At 43.8% G+C, this 23785-nt stretch overlaps 1 protein-coding gene across 3 annotated transcripts in view; it reads right to left on the bottom strand.

Annotated features, from left to right (window-relative positions):
• The window catches only part of LRRC24 (leucine rich repeat containing 24), a 94941-nt gene that overhangs the window by 6074 nt on the left and 65082 nt on the right, over positions 1–23785 (bottom strand). The window contains exons 1-2 of one of the 3 annotated variants that reach the window (XM_056522923.1): positions 12448–12513; positions 2911–3091 (exon numbers count right to left, since the gene is read on the bottom strand). In XM_056522923.1, coding sequence (XP_056378898.1) covers positions 2911–3091; positions 12448–12485 — 219 coding nt within the window. In that variant the 5' untranslated portion in view covers positions 12486–12513. Of the gene's footprint in view, positions 1–2910; positions 3092–12447; positions 12514–23785 lie in introns of those variants that run through there. The other 2 variants (XM_056522925.1, XM_056522924.1) reach the window with 2 other exon arrangements.

Genomic DNA, 23785 nt, shown 5'->3' on the forward strand with positions numbered 1-23785 from the left:
CGGGGTTAGGAGCGGCCGGTCGCTGCGGAGGAGTTGCAGGAGCCGGCGGAGGAGATGGTTGTTGCTGTTGCAGCTGCTGTGTCTGTGACTGAAGTTGCTGTATCTGCGGCAGCAGCTGCTGTATCTGTGACTGAAGTTGCTGTGTCACGGTGGTCAAGTACGACAGCTGGTGATTTCGTTGGGTGATCATTAGGGATTGCTGGGCGATCACCGTGGAAATGTCGGCAAGATTTGACAGCGGCACCTCAGCGGAATCCATGGCCGGATCTACTGTCATGATTCGGCAGGCTGGAGGTGGATCCTCTGTGCCAGAGAGGGATTGGCGTGGACCGTGTTGGTGGACCGGTTCTAAGTTGCTACTGGTTTTCACCAGAGCCCGCCGCAAAGCGGGATGGTCTTGCAGCGGCGGTAGCAACCAGGTCGTATCCACCGGCAACGGCTCAACCTCTCTGACTGCTGAGATAGGCGCGGTACAAGGGAGTAGACAAAAGCAAGGTCGGACGTAGCAGAAGGTCAGGGCAGGCAGCAAGGATCGTAGTCAGGGGCAACGGCAGGAGGTCTGGAACACAGGCTAGGAACACTCAAGGAAAGGCTTTCTCTGGCACAAGGGCAACAAGATCCGGCAAGGGAGTGCAGGGGAAGTGAGGTATAAGTAGGGCAAGGAACAGGTGCAATCTAATCAGGGTGATTGGACCAGGCACCATCATTGGTGCACTGGCCCTTTAAATTGCAGAGACCCGGTGCGCGCGCGCCCTAAGGAGCAGGGCCGCGCGCACAGGGACAACACAGACGGGGAACGGGTCAGGTACGGGAGCCGAGATGCGCATCGCGAGTGGGCGCGTCCCGCATCGCGAATCGCATCCCGGCTGGGAGCAATATCGCAGCGCACCCGGTCAGCAGGTCTGACCGGAGCGCTGAGAATAAGAGAATGCTGCGAGCGCTTCGGGGAGGAGCGGGGACCCGGAACGCTCGGCGTAACAAGGACATGAGGTAACGAGCATCACATCAACACCTACAACCATTCAGAGCTGAGAAGAGAACAAGAGGGGCCAAGCTACACGTCAACACCTACAACCGTTCAGACCAAAGATGAGGACATGAGGGGCCAAGCTACACGTCAACACCTACAACCATTCAGACCTGAGAAGAGGACATGAGGTAACGAGCTTCACATCAACACCTACAACCATTCAGAGCTGAGAAGAGAACAATAGGGGCCAAGCTACACGTCAACACCTACAACCGTTCAGACCAAAGATGAGGACATGAGGGGCCAAGCTACACGTCAACACCTACAACCATTCAGACCTGAGAAGAGGACATGAGGGACCGAGCTTCATGTCAACACCTACAACCGTTCAGACCAGAGAAGAGGACATGAGGGGCCAAGCTACACATCAACACCTACAACCGTTCAGACCTAAGAAGAGGACATGAGGGGCAGAGCTTCACATCAACACCTACAACCATTCAGACCTGAGAAGAGGACATGAGGGGCCAAGCTACACATCAACACTTAGAACCAGACTGAAGAAGAGGACATAAGGGACCGAGCTTCACATCAACACCTACAACCGTTCAGACCTAAGAAGAGGACATAAGGGACCGAGCTACACATCAATACAACCGTTCAGACCAGAGAAGAGGACAGGAGGAGCCAAGCTACACGTCAACACCTACAATCATTCAGACCTGAGAAGAGGACATGAGGGGCCGAGATACACATCAACACCTACAACCATTCAGACCTGAGAGGAGGACATGTGGGATCGAACATCACATCAACACCTACAACCTTTCAGACCAGAGTAGAGGACATGAGGGGCCAAGCTACACGTCAACACCTACGACCGTTCAGACCTAAGAGGAGGACATGAGGGGCCAAGCTACACGTCAACACCTACAACCGTTTAGACCAGAGAAGAGGACATGAGGGGCTGAGCTTCACATCAACACCTACAACCGTTCTATCTTCTACACTACCACCATTTGTGCGCCTAACTCCCATCATGTAACCGCCTGACCCCCAACCAAGTGAGCGCCTGACCCCTAATCAAGTGGGTGCCTGACCCTCAATCAAGTGAGTGCCTGACCCCCATTCAAGTGAGTGCCTGAACCCCATCACATGAGCACCTGACCCCCATCACGTGAGAAAAAAAAAAAAGCTGCAACTTGTGGTCAGAGAACAAAAAGATCCGGAGTGGTCTTCACCAACACAAGAGTCCGAACATTCCCAGAAGACGCTGAGCACCGACCCCGGAATAAGACACAGAACAAGGAAAATTAATTACATTTCGGCTTTTACGGTTTTATAGAGAAATAAAAGGCGAAACTTAGAGACAGAAATAAAATGTTATTGTTAAAGTCTAGAGACAGATAGAGGAAGAACAATGGGAGTGTTCACTGCAAAAAGCACAAAATGTTTTTATTTTATGAGATGTCAATATAGACGACTTCCTCTGTAATAAAATGGAGCTCCACATAACCTAGAACTAAGGTCATCACAGTCTAGAACCAAAGATACACCATTCTAGTACTAAGGCTGCCACTGTCTAGGACTAAAAGCCACCACAGTCTAGAACTAACGATGCCACAGTCTAGAACTAAGGCTCCACTTCCATTAGATCTGATGCACCATCCCTCCTGTTAGGATGACAGACACCACAACAGATTCCAGCAAGCCCCTTCAGAGGTCAATGATGTCCTTCAAGTGCCGTTGGTATCTGTTATTTGACGGGGCCAGCAATGCCATCATAGTTTTGGTTACAATGGAAACCATGACAGCGGTGTAAACAGAGCCGAGGAGTCTGACTAGGTCATCGTATCAGCAGTTTTGGATGTCAGTATTGGCACAAATAATAAAATTATACTAAACAAAAAGGAAGTGAATAAGCAAAGAGATTGGCGCACCTGAGTGGAGGAGTGGATGTTGGCTGGAATATTCTTCAGACCCTTGGACCCACACTCTACGGTCATACTATAACAGCGGCATTCGGCTGGGCAGGCATGAGCGTGAAGAGTCAGGAATGTCGGAAGCAAAATGGCGGCAATGATAACCGAACAATCCGATAATGCCATCTTAATGCGGCTGCTGAGAAAGAAGAAGAAGAGCAGATTATTCTCAAAAATATACAAAAACAGGCGCTACACATATCAGTTACAGTGTTCAGGTCCTGGCACCAGGAATGGGCACAACTCAACCTTGGAACCTCAACTCTAGATGATTTCTTGAGTGCAAATCCTACTCCACCCCTGAGAAGACTTAGAGCCTCCCTATAAGAACTCGAAGGGTTAACCCTTCCTGAGGTTTTGGTTTGGCCTGGTTGCTTGGCTACGCCCTAGCCATTCTGGGCTGTAGCAGATAATCAGGCTGAGCCTGCACCTATGGGGGAGCATTAAAGGCCAGCATTGCTTGTCTCCGATTTTTGGATATTGATCTCGGCTCTGCTATTGACCTTCCTTCTGCTTCTGTATATTAGTACCTCGCTTTCTATCGGTTGCTAAACCGGTCTATCTGACTAAGATTTCAGTGAGTGTGTATGTTTCGTTTTATTTCTGTTAGTTTTGTGTGCCTCCAGCTGTTACCCGACACCTGCCGTATTGTATTGTATTGTTTTGACTTTGACTGTCCCTGCACGTATTATAGGAAAGGACAGTCTTCCTGGTTGTGGACCTGTTGTTTAGGACATGTACGCGAGTATGCAGGGACAGAGAGTGTAGGCAAGATTAGGGCTGGAATCTATCCCTGCCTATATGACACTCCCCATATCTTGGTTCTTCCATTTATACCTGGTCTTCACTAACTCAAAACTAGGGCAGACTAGGGCTGCACAACTATCCCCCTATTGCATGTCCACACTCGCCATTCCACATTCCCAACGCATTTCATGTCTATCCCCCATTTCTTGTCCACATCCCCCATTTCACATCTCCCTCATTTTATGTCTAACCCCCCCAATTCACATCTATTTACCATTTTGTGTCAATTCTCCATTGTCACATCCCCCCCATTATTGTCGTGCCTGGCAGCGGGAGAAACATAAGAAAAAAAACTGATGCTTAGTCCTGCCACAGATCCCCCAGGACCTTCCTGCTCAGCCAATCATTGGCCTGAAACGTGACACCACTGTCGCCTCTGACTGGCTGAGCGGGAAAGGTCCTGGAACCAGAGCCACAAAGAAGATATCGGGAATCGATGGAGGATAACGGGAACTGTGGAAGACCTATGGGGACCGGGGCCAGGGGAACATCATGTTTTTTATGTTTCCTTCGCAACCCTATTATTACTAAAGACAGTGTTACCCAACCAGGGTGCCCACAGCTGTTGCAAAACTACAACTCCATGCATGCCCGGGAGTTGTAGTTTTGCAACAGCTGTAGGCACCCTGGTTGGGTAACACTGCCTTAGCGTTTGAAGTTTGGCGGTGACCCTGTGCTCTTCCTTAAAACCCTCCTCGCTCTTCCTTCATTTACGGCGTTTCCAAACCAAGGGCGAGTCCGCGGGAGCAGAGATGTAACCTTAACACAACAACGAACAACCGGCCGCGCCACGGTACAGAGGTCCGACACTAATGAATGCAAGAACGGCCGCGACTTGTGGTCAGAAAAAGATCAGAGCCCGAATGGTCTTCACCAACACAAGAGACCGAACGTTCCCAGAAGACGCTCTGCACCGACCCCGGGGCAAGACACGGACAGAACGAGGAAAATGAATTACATTTTGGCTTTTACAGTTTTATAGAGAAATAAAAGGCCAAACTAAGAGAAAGAAATAAAAAGTTATTGTTAAAGTCTAGAGACAGATAGAATAATACTGCTCCTATATACAAGACTATAACTACTATAATACTGCCCCCTATATACAAGAATATAACTACTATAATACTGCTCCTATATACAAGAATATAACTACTATAATACTGCCTCCTATATACAAGAATATAACTACTATAATACTACCTCCTATATACAAGAATATAACTACTATAATACTGCTCCTATATACAAGAATATAACTACTATAATACTGCTCCTATATACAAGAATATAACTACTATAATACTGCTCCTATATACAAGAATATAACTACTATAATACTGCTCCTATATACAAGAATATAACTACTATAAGACTGCTCCTATATACAAGAATATAACTACTATAATACTGCTCCTATATACAAGAATATAACTACTATAATACTGCCTCCTATATACAAGAATATAACTACTATAATACTGCTTCTATATACAAGAATATAACTACTATAATACTGCTCCTATATACAAGAATATAACTGCTATAATATTGCCTCCTATATACAAGAATATAACTACTATAATACTGCCCCTATATACAAGTATATAACTACTATAATACTGCTCCCTATATACAAGTATATAACTACTATAATACTGTTCCTCTATACAAGAATATAACTACAATAATACTGCTCCTATATACAAGAATATAACTACTATAATACTGCTCCAATATACAAGAATATAACTACTATAATACTGCCTCCTATATACAAGAATATAACTACTATAATACTGCTCCTACATACAAGAATATAACTACTATAATACTGCTCCTATATACAAGAATATAACTACTGTAATACTGCTCCTAAATACAAGAATATAACTACTATAATACTGTTCCTATATACAAGAATATAACTACTATAATACTGCCCCTATATACAAGAATATAACTACTATAATACTGCACCTATATACAAGAATATAACTACTATAATACTGCACCTATATACAAGAATATAACTACTATAATACTGCACCTATATACAAGAATATAACTACTATAATACTGCTCCTATATACAAGAATATAACTACTATAATAATGCCCCTATATACAAGAATATAACTACTATAATACTGCCCCTATATACAAGAATATAACTACTATAATACTGCTCCTATATACAAGAATATAACTACTATAATACTGCCCCTATATACAAGAATATAACTACTATAATACAGCTCCTATATACAAGAATATAACGACTATAATACTGCTCCTATATACAAGAATATAACTACTATAATACTGCTCCTATATACAAGAATATAACTACTATAATACTGCTCCTATATACAAGAATATAAACTACTATAATACTGCTCCTATATACAAGAATATAATGACTATAATACTGCTCCTATATACAAGAATATAACTACTATAATACTGCTCCTATATACAAGAATATAACTACTATAATACTTCTATATACAAGAATATAACTACTATAATACTGCTCCTATATACAAGAATATAACTACTATAAAACTGCTCCTATATACAAGAATATAACTACTATAATACTGCTCCTATATACAAGAATATAACTACTATAATACTGCTCCTATATACAAGAATATAACTACTATAATACTGCTCCTATATACAAGAATATAACTACTATAATACTGCTCCTATATACAAGAATATAACTACTATAATACTGCCTCCTATATACAAGAATATAACTACTATAATACTGCCCCCTATATACAAGAATATAACTACTATAATACTGCTCCTATATACAAGAATATAACTACTATAATACTGCCCCTATATACAAGAATATAACTACTATAATACTGCTCCTATATACAAGAATATAACTACTATAATACTGCTCCTATATACAAGAATATAACTACTATTATACTGCTTCCGATGTACAAGAATATAACTACTATAATACTGCTCCTATATACAAGAATATAACTACTATAATACTGCTCCTATATACAAGAATATAACTACTATAATACTGCTCCTATATACAAGAATATAACTACTATTATACTGCTTCCGATGTACAAGAATATAGCACTATTAAGTATAAGGACCTGTGCAGTTACTTACAGCTACTTATAACCTACCGAAGAATATGGCGGTATACACTGAGGACTCCCATGATGCACTGTAATAGTTATCTTTCCATAGGTCGTATCTGTTGTATGTTGTGAAGATCACACAGTGAGGGGTTTCCTGAATCGTACCGATATCTGATGTCTCTGGCTACATCGGGGCCCTCAGAGACCTCTCTGCGCAATGTATGGCACGTCTACACATTACACAAACGGTGGACACAACGTAATCCTTTATTTACACTGTGGAGGCGCTGCAGGGAAGCTGAACACTTCCCGCCATGTACCCCTTGCAGACTGCAGGACACCCTATGATCGCCCTTTTGGGGGCCCTTCCAACAAGCACAGATACGCATCATTCACCGGTGATGGATCCGCTATGTTCATTCATTTCTCATATGGAGAACGTTTAGAGGTTAAATCTTGGCTTCATAGGAAGATACATGTGGGACGGCAGACGGCAGGCGCCCGCGGGCCCGGTCGGTTGGCAGGGTACAGCCTCTTGGCCCGGTTTCTGATTGGTGTGCAGCGCGTGCCAGAAGCAAGATGAACAAGCAAGAGGTGACATTCTCTGCCAGATTCAGCCGGAGAAGCCAAGATGTCAAGATGTTTACTCAACGACCGAGATCAGAGAATTAACCCCGAATATCAACCGCTCCGGTGAAAATTCTTCAAAAACGTCACCAATATTTCCTAAACGCTTCCGGCCTGGACTTTATTTATTATTTCAATCATCAGGTGGATTTTACACAATATTTCCTCAGTCCTAAAGGTCTTTAATCTGATGTGAATACCCACGACCCCCGTCTGACCAAGCACCTGATATTCTCCACATTTCTAGTCACATGCTACTTTTTTTTTTTATGTCCCTGACCTTCATCATAACATAACGTTTTTATCCTGAAAAAGATCTCAACCACCATACACCAGAATCTCATCCAAACACATCCCATGGGGCCTAAAAAGAAGCCCTTTGTGCCACATGAGGTCCACCTGAACCAACCGATGAGCTAATCTGGGGTCAGGAAAGGAAAACTATTACTCTTCAGAATATGAGGTGGATCCAGAAAGATATTAGACCAAGGTCCTTAAAAATATATCTGGCACCAATGTCTTCTTGGTGCCAGATATAACCTTCCGGGTGCAACATCTAATGGGCTCCTGTGAGTAATTGACTTTTCCAATATTGGCTGAGGAGCTACGAAATCAGAAGGTGGTGGAGGGCCTGACAGCTGACTGAACCAACTCTATGGCAGTGGTCTCAAACTGTGGCCCTTCTACATGTTGCAAAATGTCAACTCCCAGCATGCCCAGACAGGCGTTGGCTGTCTGAGCATGCTGGGAGTTGAAGTTTTGCAACATTCGGAGGGCCACAGTTTGAGACCACTGCTCTATGGTGACATCCACTGGTGACCGTCTGGTCACCAACTACAGGAGAGACCTTTAAAGACTGGGGGTCGGGTGTCTAAAGATAAGGTGGAAGAATGTTTGTGGTTCAGTTCCAGTGTTTTTAGATATTGATGCCAGCACCCAGAGGGCCCCACAGATTGTTCAGATGCCACCGACCCAGAGGTCCCCCCAGACTGTTCAGATGTCACCATCCCAGAGGTCCCCCCAGACTGTTCAGATGTCACCATCCCAGAGGTCCCCTCAGACTGTTCAGATGTCACCATCCCAGAGGTCCTTCCTAACTGTTCAGATTCCACCACCCAGAGGTCCCCACAGACTGTTCAGAGGTCACCACCGCAGAGGTCCCCCAGACTGTTCAGATGTCACCACCCCAGAGGACCCCGAGACTGTTCAGATGCCACCACCCAGAGGTCCCCCAGACTGTTCAGATGTCTCCACCCCAGACTGTTCAGACGTCACCACCCCAGAGGTCCCCCCAGACTGTTCAGATGTCACCATCCCAGAGGTCCCCCCAGACTATTCAGATGTCACCACCCCAGAGGTCCCCCAGACTGTTCAGATGTCACCATCCCAGAGGTACCCCCAGACTGTTCAGATGTCACCATCCCAGAGGTAACCCCAGACTGTTCAGATGTCACCACCCCAGAGGTCCCCCCAGACTGTTCAGATGTCACCACCCCAGAGGTCCCCCAGACTGTTCACATGTCTCCACCCAGAGGTCCCCCTAGACTGTTCAGATGCCACCACCCAGAGGTCCCCCCGACTGTTCAGATGTCTCCACCCCAGAGGTCCCCAGACTGTTCAGATGTCTCCACCCCAGAGGTCCCCCCAGACAGTTCAGATGCCACCATCCAGAGGTCCCCCCAGACTGTTCTGTATAACCGACTTCTTCTGATTCAAAGTTTTATTGAAGTTTTCAAAAATATACAGTATAAATCAAAATAAGAAAAAATATAGGGAAGGGACACAAAAACTAAAAAAAGGGGGAAGGGGAATAACACAGAGGTCCAACACCTCAACTAAACAACAAAAGGGTCAGCTATAAGGAAAGCACAAGGCCGAAGCATTTCCCACAATAAAAACACAACAGGTCATTTAAATACAGAAGCAAATTACAATTCAAATCCTCTCTACAAAAATAAAAGAAAAACAGAGAAGAAGACCAGAAGCGTAAAAACGCAAAGAATCTAAGCATCTATAGTCCCCATAAGGGGAGAAAATACAGCACATTCAGGTCACACCTCGGGTGGAAGAAGACAATGTCCAATAAGAGTCAACCAACTACTTCCAACATGGAGATGTTCCTGGCGACTGGCCAATGGCCAACATTGTATCCGCAAGGGTGGTAGAGAAGAAGCCAGTAAGTACAGACCAATTATCTGAAATCTGTGGTAGGAAAAGGATGGAAACTCTTCTACTTGACCTGAAGACCAGACTCATCACGCCAGACTCATCACCCCAGACTCATCACGCCAGACTCATCACGCCAGACTCATCACGCCAGACTCATCACGCCAGACTCATCACGCCAGACTCATCACCCCAGACTCATCACCCCAGACTCATCACGCCAGACTCATCACGCCAGACTCATCACGCCAGACTCATCACGCCAGACTCATCACACCAAACTGATCTCTTTGGTTTCAACGACTACTTCACCAAAGTTCTAGATGAGGGTGGTGCGGTGAAGATCTCTTTTTTTTTTTTTAAAGTATTTATTTAAAACCTTTTTAAAAATAGGTACAAAGTACAAACAATCAATTAACAATCAGCCTCCAGAGGCCCCAGGGAATGACCCCAAAACAAGAATGGGGCAATACAACAGCAGGTGGAAAACAGTAGCTCCACACAAGGCGATATAATCAGGAAACACCCACCAGACACAAGAGGTAAACAAATCCCAGGACCCCAGAGGTAGAGAGGCCCGACAAGGACAAACAACAACAACAAAAAAACTAACACACAGCATTCACACCCTGGCACTCTCCCCCCCCCCCCCCCCCACTCCCGTCACCTCCCAAAAGGCAGCACAAAAAGAAACAAAACAAAAAAAAGAAAAAACAGTAGACCTATTGGGATGGCCTAATTGGAGGATCAGTAGATGTATCAAGCAGAAGCCAAGGGGTCCACACCTTGTCAAATTTTTTAGGGCATCTGCGACTCACATATAAGGCATGATGCAGCGGCACATACTTATTCACGAGACTAATCCATCTGGACAGAGAAGGGGGAAAAGCATCCTTCCAAGTCATCTCCACCACTTTACAGGCACAGAAGAGAAGAAAACAAAGGGCGTCTATGGGAACCAGACACAACACCATTAATAACACCCAGGAGGCACAGCCCAGGATTGAGAAGAAAGGGAAACTCTAGGTTGTCTGCCAGAAAGCGCATCACTTCCCTCCAAAAAGGGGCAACACTGGGACAACCCCACACCGCATGTAAAAAATGTGCCAACCTCCGAGGAACAACGAAAGCAAATATCAGTGGGGGAAACACCAATGCGCTTTCATTTCTCCGGAGTAGAATACAGACGGAACACATACTTGGACTGATTCAACTATGTAACAAAGGGAAGAACAAAAAGAAACGGAGCACTCACGTTCGTGACCTCTATCCAAAGGCAGGAAAGCCGGCTTCAGTCGCGGTCTTCCATGGCGGGGAGGCGGTGGATGGTACGGGGGGGGAGTATCAGACGCCGGCCACAGACCGTATCACGCCCACTGGTGCTTCGTCAGGCCGTGACACGGCCTGACGAAGCACCAGTGGGCGTGATACGGTCTGTGTCCGGCATCTGATACTCCCCCCCCGTACCATCCACCGCCTCCCCGCCATGGAAGACCGCGACTGAAGCCGGCTTTCCTGCCAAAGCGCCAGAGGCCATGATACGGACTGTGGCCAGCGTCTGATACTCCCCCCCCCCCCGTACCATCCACCGCCTCCCCGCCATGGAAGACCGCCACTGAAGCCGGCTTTCCTGCCGAAGCGCCAATGGGCATGATACGGTCCATGGCCGGTGTCTGATACTCCCCCCCCCCCCCGTACCATCCACCGCCTCCCCGCCATGGAAGACCGCCACTGAAGCCGGCTTTCCTGCCGAAGCGCCAGTGGGCATGATACGGTCCATGGCCGGTGTCTGATACTCCCCCCGTACCATCCACCGCCTCCCCGCCATGGAAGACCGCCACTGAAGCCGGCTTTCCTGCCGAAGCGCCAATGGGCATGATACGGTCCATGGCCGGTGTCTGATACTCCCCCCCCCCCCCCGTACCATCCACCGCCTCCCCGCCATGGAAGACCGCCACTGAAGCCGGCTTTCCTGCCGAAGCGCCAGTGGGCATGATACGGTCCATGGCCGGTGTCTGATACTCCCCCCGTACCATCCACCGCCTCCCCGCCATGGAAGACCGCGACTGAAGCCGGCATTCCTGCCTTTGGATACAGGTCACGAACGCGAGTGCTTCGTTTCTTCTTGTTCTTCCCTTTGCTACATTGTACATACTTCTTTGCAACGAGAGCACCTCTAGACAGTCTTTGTTGGTTTCCTCTAGTCCGTACAGGGACTAAATAGCAACACCTGTTCCATCACATCGTTCCTACTCACACAGTGCGGTTTTCTTTAATACCGGTGCCATCTACCCCTTTTTTCCTTTTTCAATTTTCTTTTTACTGGATTTTTGTCCCTACAACTAACCACAGTAGAATAATACGATCCCTCTCCTTCCCTCCACTGATCATCAGACAAATCCAGGATAAACATATATATCTATATACTGTATGTGTATATATATATCTGTGCCCGGACCGGAAAAAAAATGAAAATAAACCTTCACTCACCTTCCTTGGTTCCCCCGCCGGTACAGCTGATCGGTCCTCCGGTCTTCTGCTTTCTTTCTGTGCATGGAATAACCCTGGACCAAATAGACCACTTACCCTGGGACAAAGAGGGCACTACCAGTGGCCCAAGAGGTTACTGACCCTACATAAAAGAGGCCACTAACCACAGACCTGCTGTCCAGACCTCAGTCTCTATAAGGAGGAACCTCGGACTCTTCTCAACACTCCCCCCCCTCCCCCCGCGTTGTTCTGTAATGAAATTAGTTAAAAGTTGATTAAACCTGTAAGAACAGGAAGATTTCCAGCTAATTTCCAACATCTCTGGGAACTAATGAGGAGGATTAACCGAGCGTCCGCCGCCGCCAACCGCGACACCCTCCGTAATTCATTTGTTAATTCTGTTACCAGGGAAAGGACGGACGATTCCTGTCAACACCATAAAAAGTCTCATTACATTTTATTAGGCGACACTCAAGAAAATCCACCCAGAGAAGGAAATGAGGACAACCCCGCAGAACGGCCAGAGAATTACCGAGAGGAGGGCGGCAACAAGTGCGCAAAACGGAATAGAATATATATATATACAGCATAGAATGACATGAGAATTATACTACAGAAACTGCTCCTCATCGATTACTGCTTAAAGGCATAAACAGCAGAATAGTGAGTGCAGCTCTGGAGGGTAAGACATGGTGTAACAGTAGAATAGTGAGTGCAGCTCTGGAGGATAAGACATGATATAACAGTAGAATAGTGAGTGCAGCTCTGGAGGGTAAGACATGATGTAACAGAGGAATAGTGAGTGCAGATCTGGAGGATAAGACATGATGTAACAGCAGAATAGTGAGTGCAGCTCTGGAGGATAAGACATGATATAACAGTAGAATAGTGAGTGCAGCTCTGGAGGGTAAGACATGATGTAACAGAGGAATAGTGAGTGCAGCTCTGGAGGATAAGACATGATATAACAGCAGAATAGTGAGTGCAGCTCGGGAGGATAAGACATGATGTAACAGCAGAATAGTGAGTGCAGCTCTGGAGGATAAGACATGATGTAACAGCAGAATAGTTAGTGCAGCTCTGGAGGATAAGACATGATGTAACAGCAGAATAGTGAGTGCAGATCCGGAGGATAAGACATGAAGTAACAGCAGAATAGTGAGTGCAGCTCTGGAGGATAAGACATGAATAGTGAGTGCAGCTCTGGAGGATAAGACATGATGTAACAGCAGAATAGTGAGTGCAACTCTGGAGGATAAGACATAATGTAACAGCAGAATAGTGAGTGCAGCTCTGGAGGATAAGACATGATGTAACAGCAGAATAGTGAGTGCAGCTCTGGAGGATAAGACATGATGTAACAGCAGAGTAGTGAGTGCACCTCTGGAGGATAAAACATGATGTAACAGCAGAATAGTGAGTGCAGCTCTGGAGGATAAGACATGGTGTAACAGCAGAATAGTGAGTGCAGATCTGGAGGATAAGACATGATGTAACAGCAGAATAGTGAGTGCAGTTCTGGAGGATAAGACATGGTGTAACAGCAGAATAGTGAGCGCAGCTCTGGAGGATAAGACATGATGTAACAGCAGAATAGTGAGTGCAGCTCTGGAGGATAAGACATGATGTAAAAGCAGAATAGTGAGTGCAGCTCTGGAGGATAAGACATGGTGTAACAGCAGAATAGTGAGTGCAGCTCTGGAGGATAAGACATGGTGTAAAAGCAGAATAGTGAGTGCAGCTCTGGAGGATAAGACATGATGTAAAAGCAGAATAGTGAGTGCAGCTCTGGAGGATAAGATATGATGTAACAGCAGAATAGTGAGTGCAGCTCTGGAGGTGACTGGGGGATAAGACATGATGTAACAGCAGAATAGTGAGTGCAGCTCTGGAGGATAACACATGGTGTAACAGCAGAATAGTGAGTGCAGCTCTGGAGGATAAGACATGATGTAAAAGCAGAATAGTGAGTGCAGCTCTGGAGGATAAGACATGGTGTAACAGCAGAATAGTGAGTGCAGCTCTGGAGGATAAGACATGGTGTAACAGCAGAATAGTGAGTGCAGCTCTGGAGGATAAGACATGGTGTAACAGCAGAATAGTGTGTGCAGATCTGGAGGATAAGACATGATGTAACAGCAGAATAGTGAGTGCAACTGTGGAGGATAAGTCAGGATGTAGCAGCAGAATAGTGAGTGCACCTCTGGAGGATGAGACATGGTGTAACAGCAGAATAGTGAGTGCAGCTCTGGAGGATAAGACATGATGTAAAAGCAGAATAGTGAGTGCAGCTCTGGAGGACAAGACATGGTGTAACAGCAGAACAGTGAGTGTAGCTCTGGAGGATAAGACATGGTGTAACAGCAGAATAGTGTGTGCAGATCTGGAGGATAAGACATGATGTAACAGCAGAATAGTGAGTGCAGCTCTGGAGGATAAGTCAGGATGTAGCAGCAGAATAGTGAGCGCAGCTCTGGAGGATAAGACATGATGTAACAGCAGAATAGTGAGCGCAGCTCTGGAGGATAAGACATGATGTAGCAGCAGATGAGTGAGTGCAGCTCGGGAGGATAAGACATGGTGTAACAGCAGAATAGTGAGTGCAGCGCTGGAGGATAAGACATGATGTAGCAGCAGAATAGTGAGTGCACCTCTGGAGGATAAGACATGGTGTAACAGCAGAATAGTGAGTGCAGCGCTGGAGGATAAGACATGGTGTAACAGCAGAATAGTGAGTGCAGCTCTGGAGGATAAGTCAGGATGTAACAGCAGAATAGTGAGTGCAGCGCTGGAGGATAAGACATGGTGTAACAGCAGAATAGTGAGTGCAGCTCTGGAGGATAAGTCAGGATGTAGCAGCAGAATAGTGAGTGCAGCTCTGGAGGATAAGACCTGATGTAACAGTAGAATAGTGAGTGCAGCTCTGAAGGATAAGACATGGTGTAACAGCAGAATAGTGAGTGCAGCTCTGGAGGATAAGACATGATGTAAAAGCAGAATAGTGAGTGCAGCTCTGGAGGACAAGACATGGTGTAACAGCAGAATAGTGAGTGCAGCTCTGGAGGATAAGACATGGTGTAACAGCAGAATAGTGTGTGCAGATCTGGAGGATAAGACATGATGTAACAGCAGAATAGTGAGTGCAGCTCTGGAGGATAAGTCAGGATGTAGCAGCAGAATAGTGAGCGCAGCTCTGGAGGATAAGACATGATGTAGCAGCAGAATAGTGAGTGCAGCTCTGGAGGATAAGACATGATGTAACAGCAGAATAGTGAGTGCAGCTCTGGAGGATAAGACATGATGTAACAGCAGAATAGTGAGTGCAGCTCTGGAGGATAAGACATGATGTAGCAGCAGAATAGTGAGTGCAGCTCTGGAGGATAAGACATGATGTAACAGCAGAATAGTGAGTGCAGCTCTGGAGGATAAGACATGGTGTAACAGCAGAATAGTGAGCGCAGCTCTGGAGGATAAGACATGATGTAGCAGCAGAATAGTGAGTGCAGCTCTGGAGGATAAGACATGATGTAACAGCAGAATAGTGAGTGCAGCTCTGGAGGATAAGACATGGTGTAACAGCAGAATAGTGAGCGCAGCTCTGGAGGATAAGACATGATGTAGCAGCAGAATAGTGAGTGCAGCTCGGGAGGATAAAACATGGTGTAACAGCAGAATAGTGAGTGCAGCGCTGGAGGATAAGACATGATGTAGCAGCAGAATAGTGAGTGCACCTCTGGAGGATAAGACATGGTGTAACAGCAGAATAGTGAGTGCAGCGCTGGAGGATAAGACATGGTGTAACAGCAGAATAGTGAGTGCAGCTCTGGAGGATAAGTCAGGATGTAACAGCAGAATAGTGAGTGCAGCTCTGGAGGATAAGTCAGGATGTAGCAGCAGAATAGTGAGTGCAGCTCTGGAGGATAAGACCTGATGTAACAGTAGAATAGTGAGTGCAGCTCTGGAGGATAAGACATGATGTAACAGCAGAATAGTAAGTGCAGCTCTGGGGGATAAGACATGATGTAACAGCAGAATAGTGAGTGCAGCTCTGGAGGATAAGACATGATGTAACAGTAGAATAGTGAGTGCAGCTCTGGAGGATAAGACCTGATGTAACAGTAGAATAGTGAGTGCAGCTCTGGAGAATAAGACATGATGTAACAGCAGAATAGTGAGTGCAGCTCTGGAGGATAAGTCAGGATGTAGCAGCAGAATAGTGAGTGCAGCGCTGGAGGATAAGACATGGTGTAACAGCAGAATAGTGAGTGCAGCGCTGGAGGATAAGACATGATGTAACAGCAGAATAATGAGTGCAGCGCTGGAGGATAAGGCATGATGTAACAGCAGAATAGTGAGTGCTGCTCTGGAGGATAAGGCATGATGTAACAGCAGAATAGTGAGTGCTGCTCTGGAGGATAAGGCATGATGTACAGCAGAATAGTGAGTGCAGCGCTGGAGGATAAGACATGGTGTAACAGCAGATCAGTGAGTGCAGCGCTGGAGGATAAGACATGATGTAACAGCAGAATAGTGAGTGCAGCTCTGGAGGATAAGTCAGGATGTAGCAGCAGAATAGTGAGTGCAGCGCTGGAGGATAAGACATGATGTAACAGCAGAATAGTGAGTGCAGCTCTGGAGGATAAGTCAGGATGTAGCAGCAGAATAGTGAGTGCAGCTCTGGAGGATAAGACATGATGTAACAGCAGAATAGTGAGTGCAGCTCTGGAGGATAAGTCAGGATGTAGCAGCAGAATAGTGAGTGCAGCGCTGGAGGATAAGACATGGTGTAACAGCAGAATAGTGAGTGCAGCGCTGGAGGATAAGACATGATGTAACAGCAGAATAATGAGTGCAGCGCTGGAGGATAAGGCATGATGTAACAGCAGAATAGTGAGTGCTGCTCTGGAGGATAAGGCATGATGTAACAGCAGAATAGTGAGTGCTGCTCTGGAGGATAAGGCATGATGTACAGCAGAATAGTGAGTGCAGCGCTGGAGGATAAGACATGGTGTAACAGCAGAATAGTGAGTGCAGCGCTGGAGGATAAGACATGATGTAACAGCAGAATAGTGAGTGCAGCTCTGGAGGATAAGTCAGGATGTAGCAGCAGAATAGTGAGTGCAGCGCTGGAGGATAAGACATGATGTAACAGCAGAATAGTGAGTGCAGCTCTGGAGGATAAGACCTGATGTAGCAGCAGAATAGTGAGTGCAGCTCTGGAGGATAAGACATGATGTAATAGCAGAATAGTGAGTGCAGCGCTGGAGGATAAGACATGATGTAGCAGCAGAATAGTGAGTGCAGCTCTGGAGGATAAGACATGATGTAACAGCAGAATAGTGAGTGCAGCTCAGGAGGATAAGACATGATGTAACAGCAGAATAGTGAGTGCAGCTCTGGAGGATAAGGCATGGTATAACAGCAGAATAGTGAGTGCAGCTCTGGAGGATAAGACATGATGTAACAGCAGAATAGTGAGTGCAGCTCTGGAGGATAAGACATGATGTAACAGCAGAATAGTGAGTGCAGCTCGGGAGGATAAGACATGATGTAACAGCAGAATAGTGAGTGCAGCTCTGGAGGATAAGACATGATGTAACAGCAGAATAGTGAGTGCAGCTCTGGAGGATAAGACATGGTATAACAGCAGAATAGTGAGTGCAGCTCTGGAGGATAAGGCATGATGTAGCAGCAGAATAGTGAGTGCAGCTCTGGAGGATAAGACATGATGTAACAGCAGAATAGTGAGTGCAGCTCTGGAGGATAAGACATGATGTAGCAGCAGAATAGTGAGTGCAGCTCTGGAGGATAAGTCAGGATGTAACAGCAGAATAGTGAGTGCAGCTCTGGAGGATAAGACATGATGTAACAGCAGAATAGTGAGTGCAGCTCTGGAGGATAAGACATGGTATAACAGCAGAATAGTGAGTGCAGCTCTGGAGGATAAGGCATGATGTAGCAGCAGAATAGTGAGTGCAGCTCTGGAGGATAAGACATGATGTAACAGCAGAATAGTGAGTGCAGCTCTGGAGGATAAGACATGATGTAGCAGCAGAATAGTGAGTGCAGCTCTGGAGGATAAGTCAGGATGTAACAGCAGAATAGTGAGTGCAGCTCTGGAGGATAAGACATGGTATAACAGCAGAATAGTGAGTGCAGCTCTGGAGGATAAGACATGGTGTAACAGCAGAATAGTGAGTGCAGCTCTGGAGGATAAGTCAGGATGTAACAGCAGAATAGTGAGTGCAGCTCTGGAGGATAAGACATGGTATAACAGCAGAATAGTGAGTGCAGCTCTGGAGGATAAGACATGGTGTAACAGCAGAATAGTGAGTGCAGCTCTGGAGGATAAGACATGATGTAACAGCAGAATAGTGAGTGCAGCTCTGGAGGATAAGACATGATGTAGCGGTGATGTCTATATGGACGAGGCCCCTTAGAGGTGATTTCCTATTTACCTTATGAAGAACATTGGAGGAAGCATCAGGTGACGTGTCCTCCCCTGCAGGAGCGGCCGGGACGGCTGTAGATGAAGACTTCTTCAGGGTAAATGTGACACCCCCCCCCTCCCCCCTCCCTCACCCCGCCCCCACTCTATGCTTCTAATATACAAAATATACTGGATGGAATTATTAGAGCAGAACGATGACAGATTCCTCCCGGACAATACGCAGACGCCTCCGACATTATATGTATCTGATCGGTCCTGAAACACCGCACAGTCCCAGAGATAGATAGATAGATATGAGATAGATAGATAGATAGATAGATAGATAGATAGATATGAGATAGATATGAGATAGATAGATAGATAGATAGATAGATATGAGATAGATAGATGGATATGAGATAGATAGATAGATAGATAGATAGATAGATAGATATGAGATAGATAGATAGATAGATAGATAGATAGATAGATATGAGATAGATAGATAGATAGATAGATAGATATGAGAGAGATATGAGATAGATAGATAGATATGAGATAGATAGATATGAGATAGATATGAGATAGATATGAGATAGATAGATAGATATGAGATAGATATGAGATAGATAGATATATAGATATGAGATAGATATGAGATAGATAGAGATAGATAGATAGATATGAGATAGATATGAGATAGATAGATAGATATGAGATAGATAGATATGAGATAGATAGATATATAGATATGAGATAGATATGAGATAGATAGAGATAGATAGATAGATATGAGATAGATATGAGATAGATATGAGATAGATAGATAGATAGATATGAGATAGATATGAGATAGATAGATATGAGATAGATAGATAGATATGAGATAGATAGATATGAGATAGATAGATATATAGATATGAGATAGATAGATAGATAGATAGATAGATAGATAGATATGAGATAGATAGATAGATATGAGATAGATAGATAGATAGATATGAGATAGATAGATATGAGATAGATAGAGATAGATAGATAGATATGAGATAGATATGAGATAGATATGAGATAGATAGATAGATATGAGATAGATAGATATGAGATAGATATGAGATAGATAGATAGATATGAGATAGATAGATATGAGATAGATAGATAGATATGAGATAGATAGATAGATATGAGATAGATAGATATGAGATAGATAGATAGATATGAGATAGATAGATATATAGATATGAGATAGATAGATATGAGATAGATAGAGATAGATAGATAGATATGAGATAGATATGAGATAGATATGAGATAGATAGATATGAGATAGATAGATAGATATGAGATAGATAGATATGAGATAGATAGATAGATATGAGATAGATAGATAGATAGATATGAGATAGATAGATATGAGATAGATAGATAGATATGAGATAGATAGATAGATATGAGATAGATAGATAGATATGAGATAGATAGATATGAGATAGATATGAGATAGATATGAGATAGATATGAGATAGATAGATATGAGATAGATATGAGATAGATAGATATGAGATAGATAGATATGAGATAGATAGATAGATATGAGATAGATAGATACATAGAAGATAGATAGATATGAGATAGATAGATAGATAGATATGAGATAGATATGAGATAGATATGAGATAGATATGAGATAGATAGATATGAGAGATAGATAGATATGAGATAGATAGATATGAGATAGATAGATATGAGATAGATAGATAGATAGATAGATATGAGATAGATAGATAGATATGAGATAGATAGATAGATATGAGATAGATAGATAGATATGAGATAGATAGATAGATATGAGATAGATAGATATGAGATAGATATATATGAAATTGATAGATAGATATGAGATAGATAGATATGAGATAGATATATATGAAATTGATAGATAGATATGAGATAGATAGATATGAGATAGATAGATATGAGATAGATAGATAGATAGATAGATATGAGATAGATAGATATGAGATAGATATATATGAAATTGATAGATAGATATGAGATAGATAGATATGAGATAGATAGATATATATGAGATAGATAGATATATATGAGATAGATAGATAGATAGATAGATATGAGATAGATAGATATGAGATAGATAGATATGAGATAGATAAATAGATATGAGATAGATAGATATAAGATATAATTGGTTCTGGGACGACCATTGTATGTTGAAACCATTGTATGTTGAGACCAGAACTCTATGGAAACCTGGTAATTGGTTCTGAAGGCCCAAAATGTCATCCAAAAATAGGAAAAAGTGAGGATTAAAGAAAAATAAGTAGATAACTAATATAGATAAAGCAAATCCTTATATATAAAAGTAAGAAAGATCTATGTCAGTGTTTCCCAGCCAGAGTGCCTCCAGCTGTTGCAAAACTACAACTCCCAGCATGCCTGGACAGCCTTCGGCTGTCCGGGCATGCTGGGAGTTGTAGTTTTGCAACAGCTGGAGGCACCCTCTTTGGGAAACATTGGTCTATGTAGAGGACAGGAGCTTCTTGAGGGTCCTGTACAGAACACGCAATGTTCTAAAAAAAAGTAACATGGAGCCGCCCTCACCTGGTGTCCAAAGGAGCAGCCAAGCCTGGTACAGGTAAAGAGTACAGAACATGTAATACCTCCCTGTACTGTAGGGGGCGCTACCAGACACCAGTCAGTGCATACACTTCAGTAATACAGGTAAAGAGTACAGAACATGTAATACCTCCCTGTACTGTAGGGGGCGCTACCAGACACCAGTCAGTGCATACACTTCAGTAATACAGGTAAAGAGTACACAACATGTAATACCTCCCTGTACTGTAGAGGGCGCTACCAGACACCAATCAGTGCATACACTTCAGTAATACAGGTAAAGAGTACAGAACATGTAATACCTCTCTGTACTGTAGGGGGCGCTACCAGACACCAGTCAGTACATACACTTCAGTAATACAGGTAAAGAGTACAGAACATGTAATACCTCCCTGTACTGTAGGGGCGCTACCAGACACCAATCAGTGCATACACTTCAGTAATACAGGTAAAGAGTACAGAACATGTAATACCTCCCTGTACTGTAGGGGGCGCTACCAGACACCAGTCAGTGCATACACTTCAGTAATACAGGTAAAGAGTACAGAACATGTAATACCTCCCTGTACTGTAGGGGCCACTACCAGACACCAGTCAGTGCATACACTTCAGTAATACAGGTAAAGAGTACAGAACATGTAATACCTCCCTGTACTGTAGGGGCCACTACCAGACACCAGTCAGTGCATACACTTCAGTAATACAGGTAAAGAGTACAGAACATGTAATACCTCCCTGTACTGTAGGGGGCGCTACCAGACACCAGTCAGTGCATACACTTCAGTAATACAGGTAAAGAGTACAGAACATGTAATACCACCCTGTACTGTAGGGGGTGCTACCAGACACCAGTCACTGCATACACTTCAGTAATACAGGTAAAGAGTACAGAACATGTAATACCTCCCTGTACCGTAGGGGGCGCTACCAGACACCAGTCAGTGCATACACTTCAGTAATACAGGTAAAGAGTACAGAACATGTAATACCTCCCTGTACCGTAGGGGGCGCTACCAGACACCAGTCAGTGCATACACTTCAGTAATACAGGTAAAGAGTACAGAACAAGTAATACCTCCCTGTAGTGTAGGGGGCGCTACCAGACACCAGTCAGTGTATACACTTCAGTAATACAGGTAAAGAGTACAGAACATGTAATACCTCCCTGTACTGTAGGGGGCGCTACCAGACACCAGTCAGTGCATACACTTCAGTAATACAGGTAAAGAGTACAGAACATGTAATACCTCCCTGTACTGTAGGGGGCGCTACCAGACACCAGTCAGTGCATGCACTTTAGGATTACACCGGTTTTACCAGTGAAATATCCATTCTGATTGGTCGGTTCTTCCAGTCATTGACACGTTTCGCAGATTCCATAGCATTGTATGTTGAGTCCGGTTTCAAGTTACAATAGTCCAGAAAAGACCATTGTATGTTGAAACTATTGTATGTTGAGGCCATTGTAAGTTGAGGGATCACTGTAGATATGAGATAGATAGATAGATAGATATGAGATATAGATAAATAGATATGAGATAGATAGATAGATAAATAGATATGAGATTATATAGATAGATAAATAGATATGAGATAGATAGATAGATAGATATGAGATAGATAGATAAATAGATATGAGATAGATAGATATGAGATAGATAGATAGATAGATAAATATGAGATAGATAGATAAATAGATATGAGATAGACAGATATGAGATAGATTTGAGATAGATAGATAAATATGAGATATAGATAGATATTAGATAGATAGATAGATATGAGATAGATAGATAGATAGATATGAGATAGATAGATATGAGATAGATAGATATGAGATAGATATGAGATAGATAGATAGATATATAGATAGATAGATAGATATGAGATAGATAGATGGATAGATAGATAGATAGATATGAGATAGATAGATAGATATGAGATAGATATGAGATAGATAGATGGATAGATAGATAGATAGATATGAGATAGATAGATAGATATGAGATAGATAGATATGAGATAGATAGGTAGATAGATATGAGATAGATAGGTATGAGATAGATAGATAGATAGATGGATATGAGATAGATAGATATGAGATAGATAGATAGATATGAGATAGATAGATATGAGATAGATATGAGATAGATAGATATGAGATAGATAGATATGAGATAGATAGATATGAGATAGATAGATATGAGATAGATAGATATGAGATAGATAGATAGATATGAGATAGATAGATATGAGATAGATAGATAGATATATAGATAGATAGAGTAGCAGAAGGTAACGTTGGTTATAATGCGGGGCGGGGGGTGCACAGAGATATTACACGTGTATCCCTCCTGTAGTCTTCGTCTTTCGCTCAGTGACATCTGGATTCACCGGACGGAGACTATCGCAGCCGTTTCATTACGGATCATCCACCATCATTGATTTCTGAATTTCCTTCTCTCTTGTTTCCCTCCAGATGCTGCACGAGCTCCTGATGTCAATGAGACAAATGTGAGAATGCGGAGCAGCACCATAAAGACGTCACAGCG

The sequence above is a fragment of the Hyla sarda genome, chromosome 5, assembly GCF_029499605.1.
Source record: "Hyla sarda isolate aHylSar1 chromosome 5, aHylSar1.hap1, whole genome shotgun sequence".
In the NCBI taxonomy this organism is placed as follows: Eukaryota; Metazoa; Chordata; class Amphibia; order Anura; family Hylidae; genus Hyla; species Hyla sarda.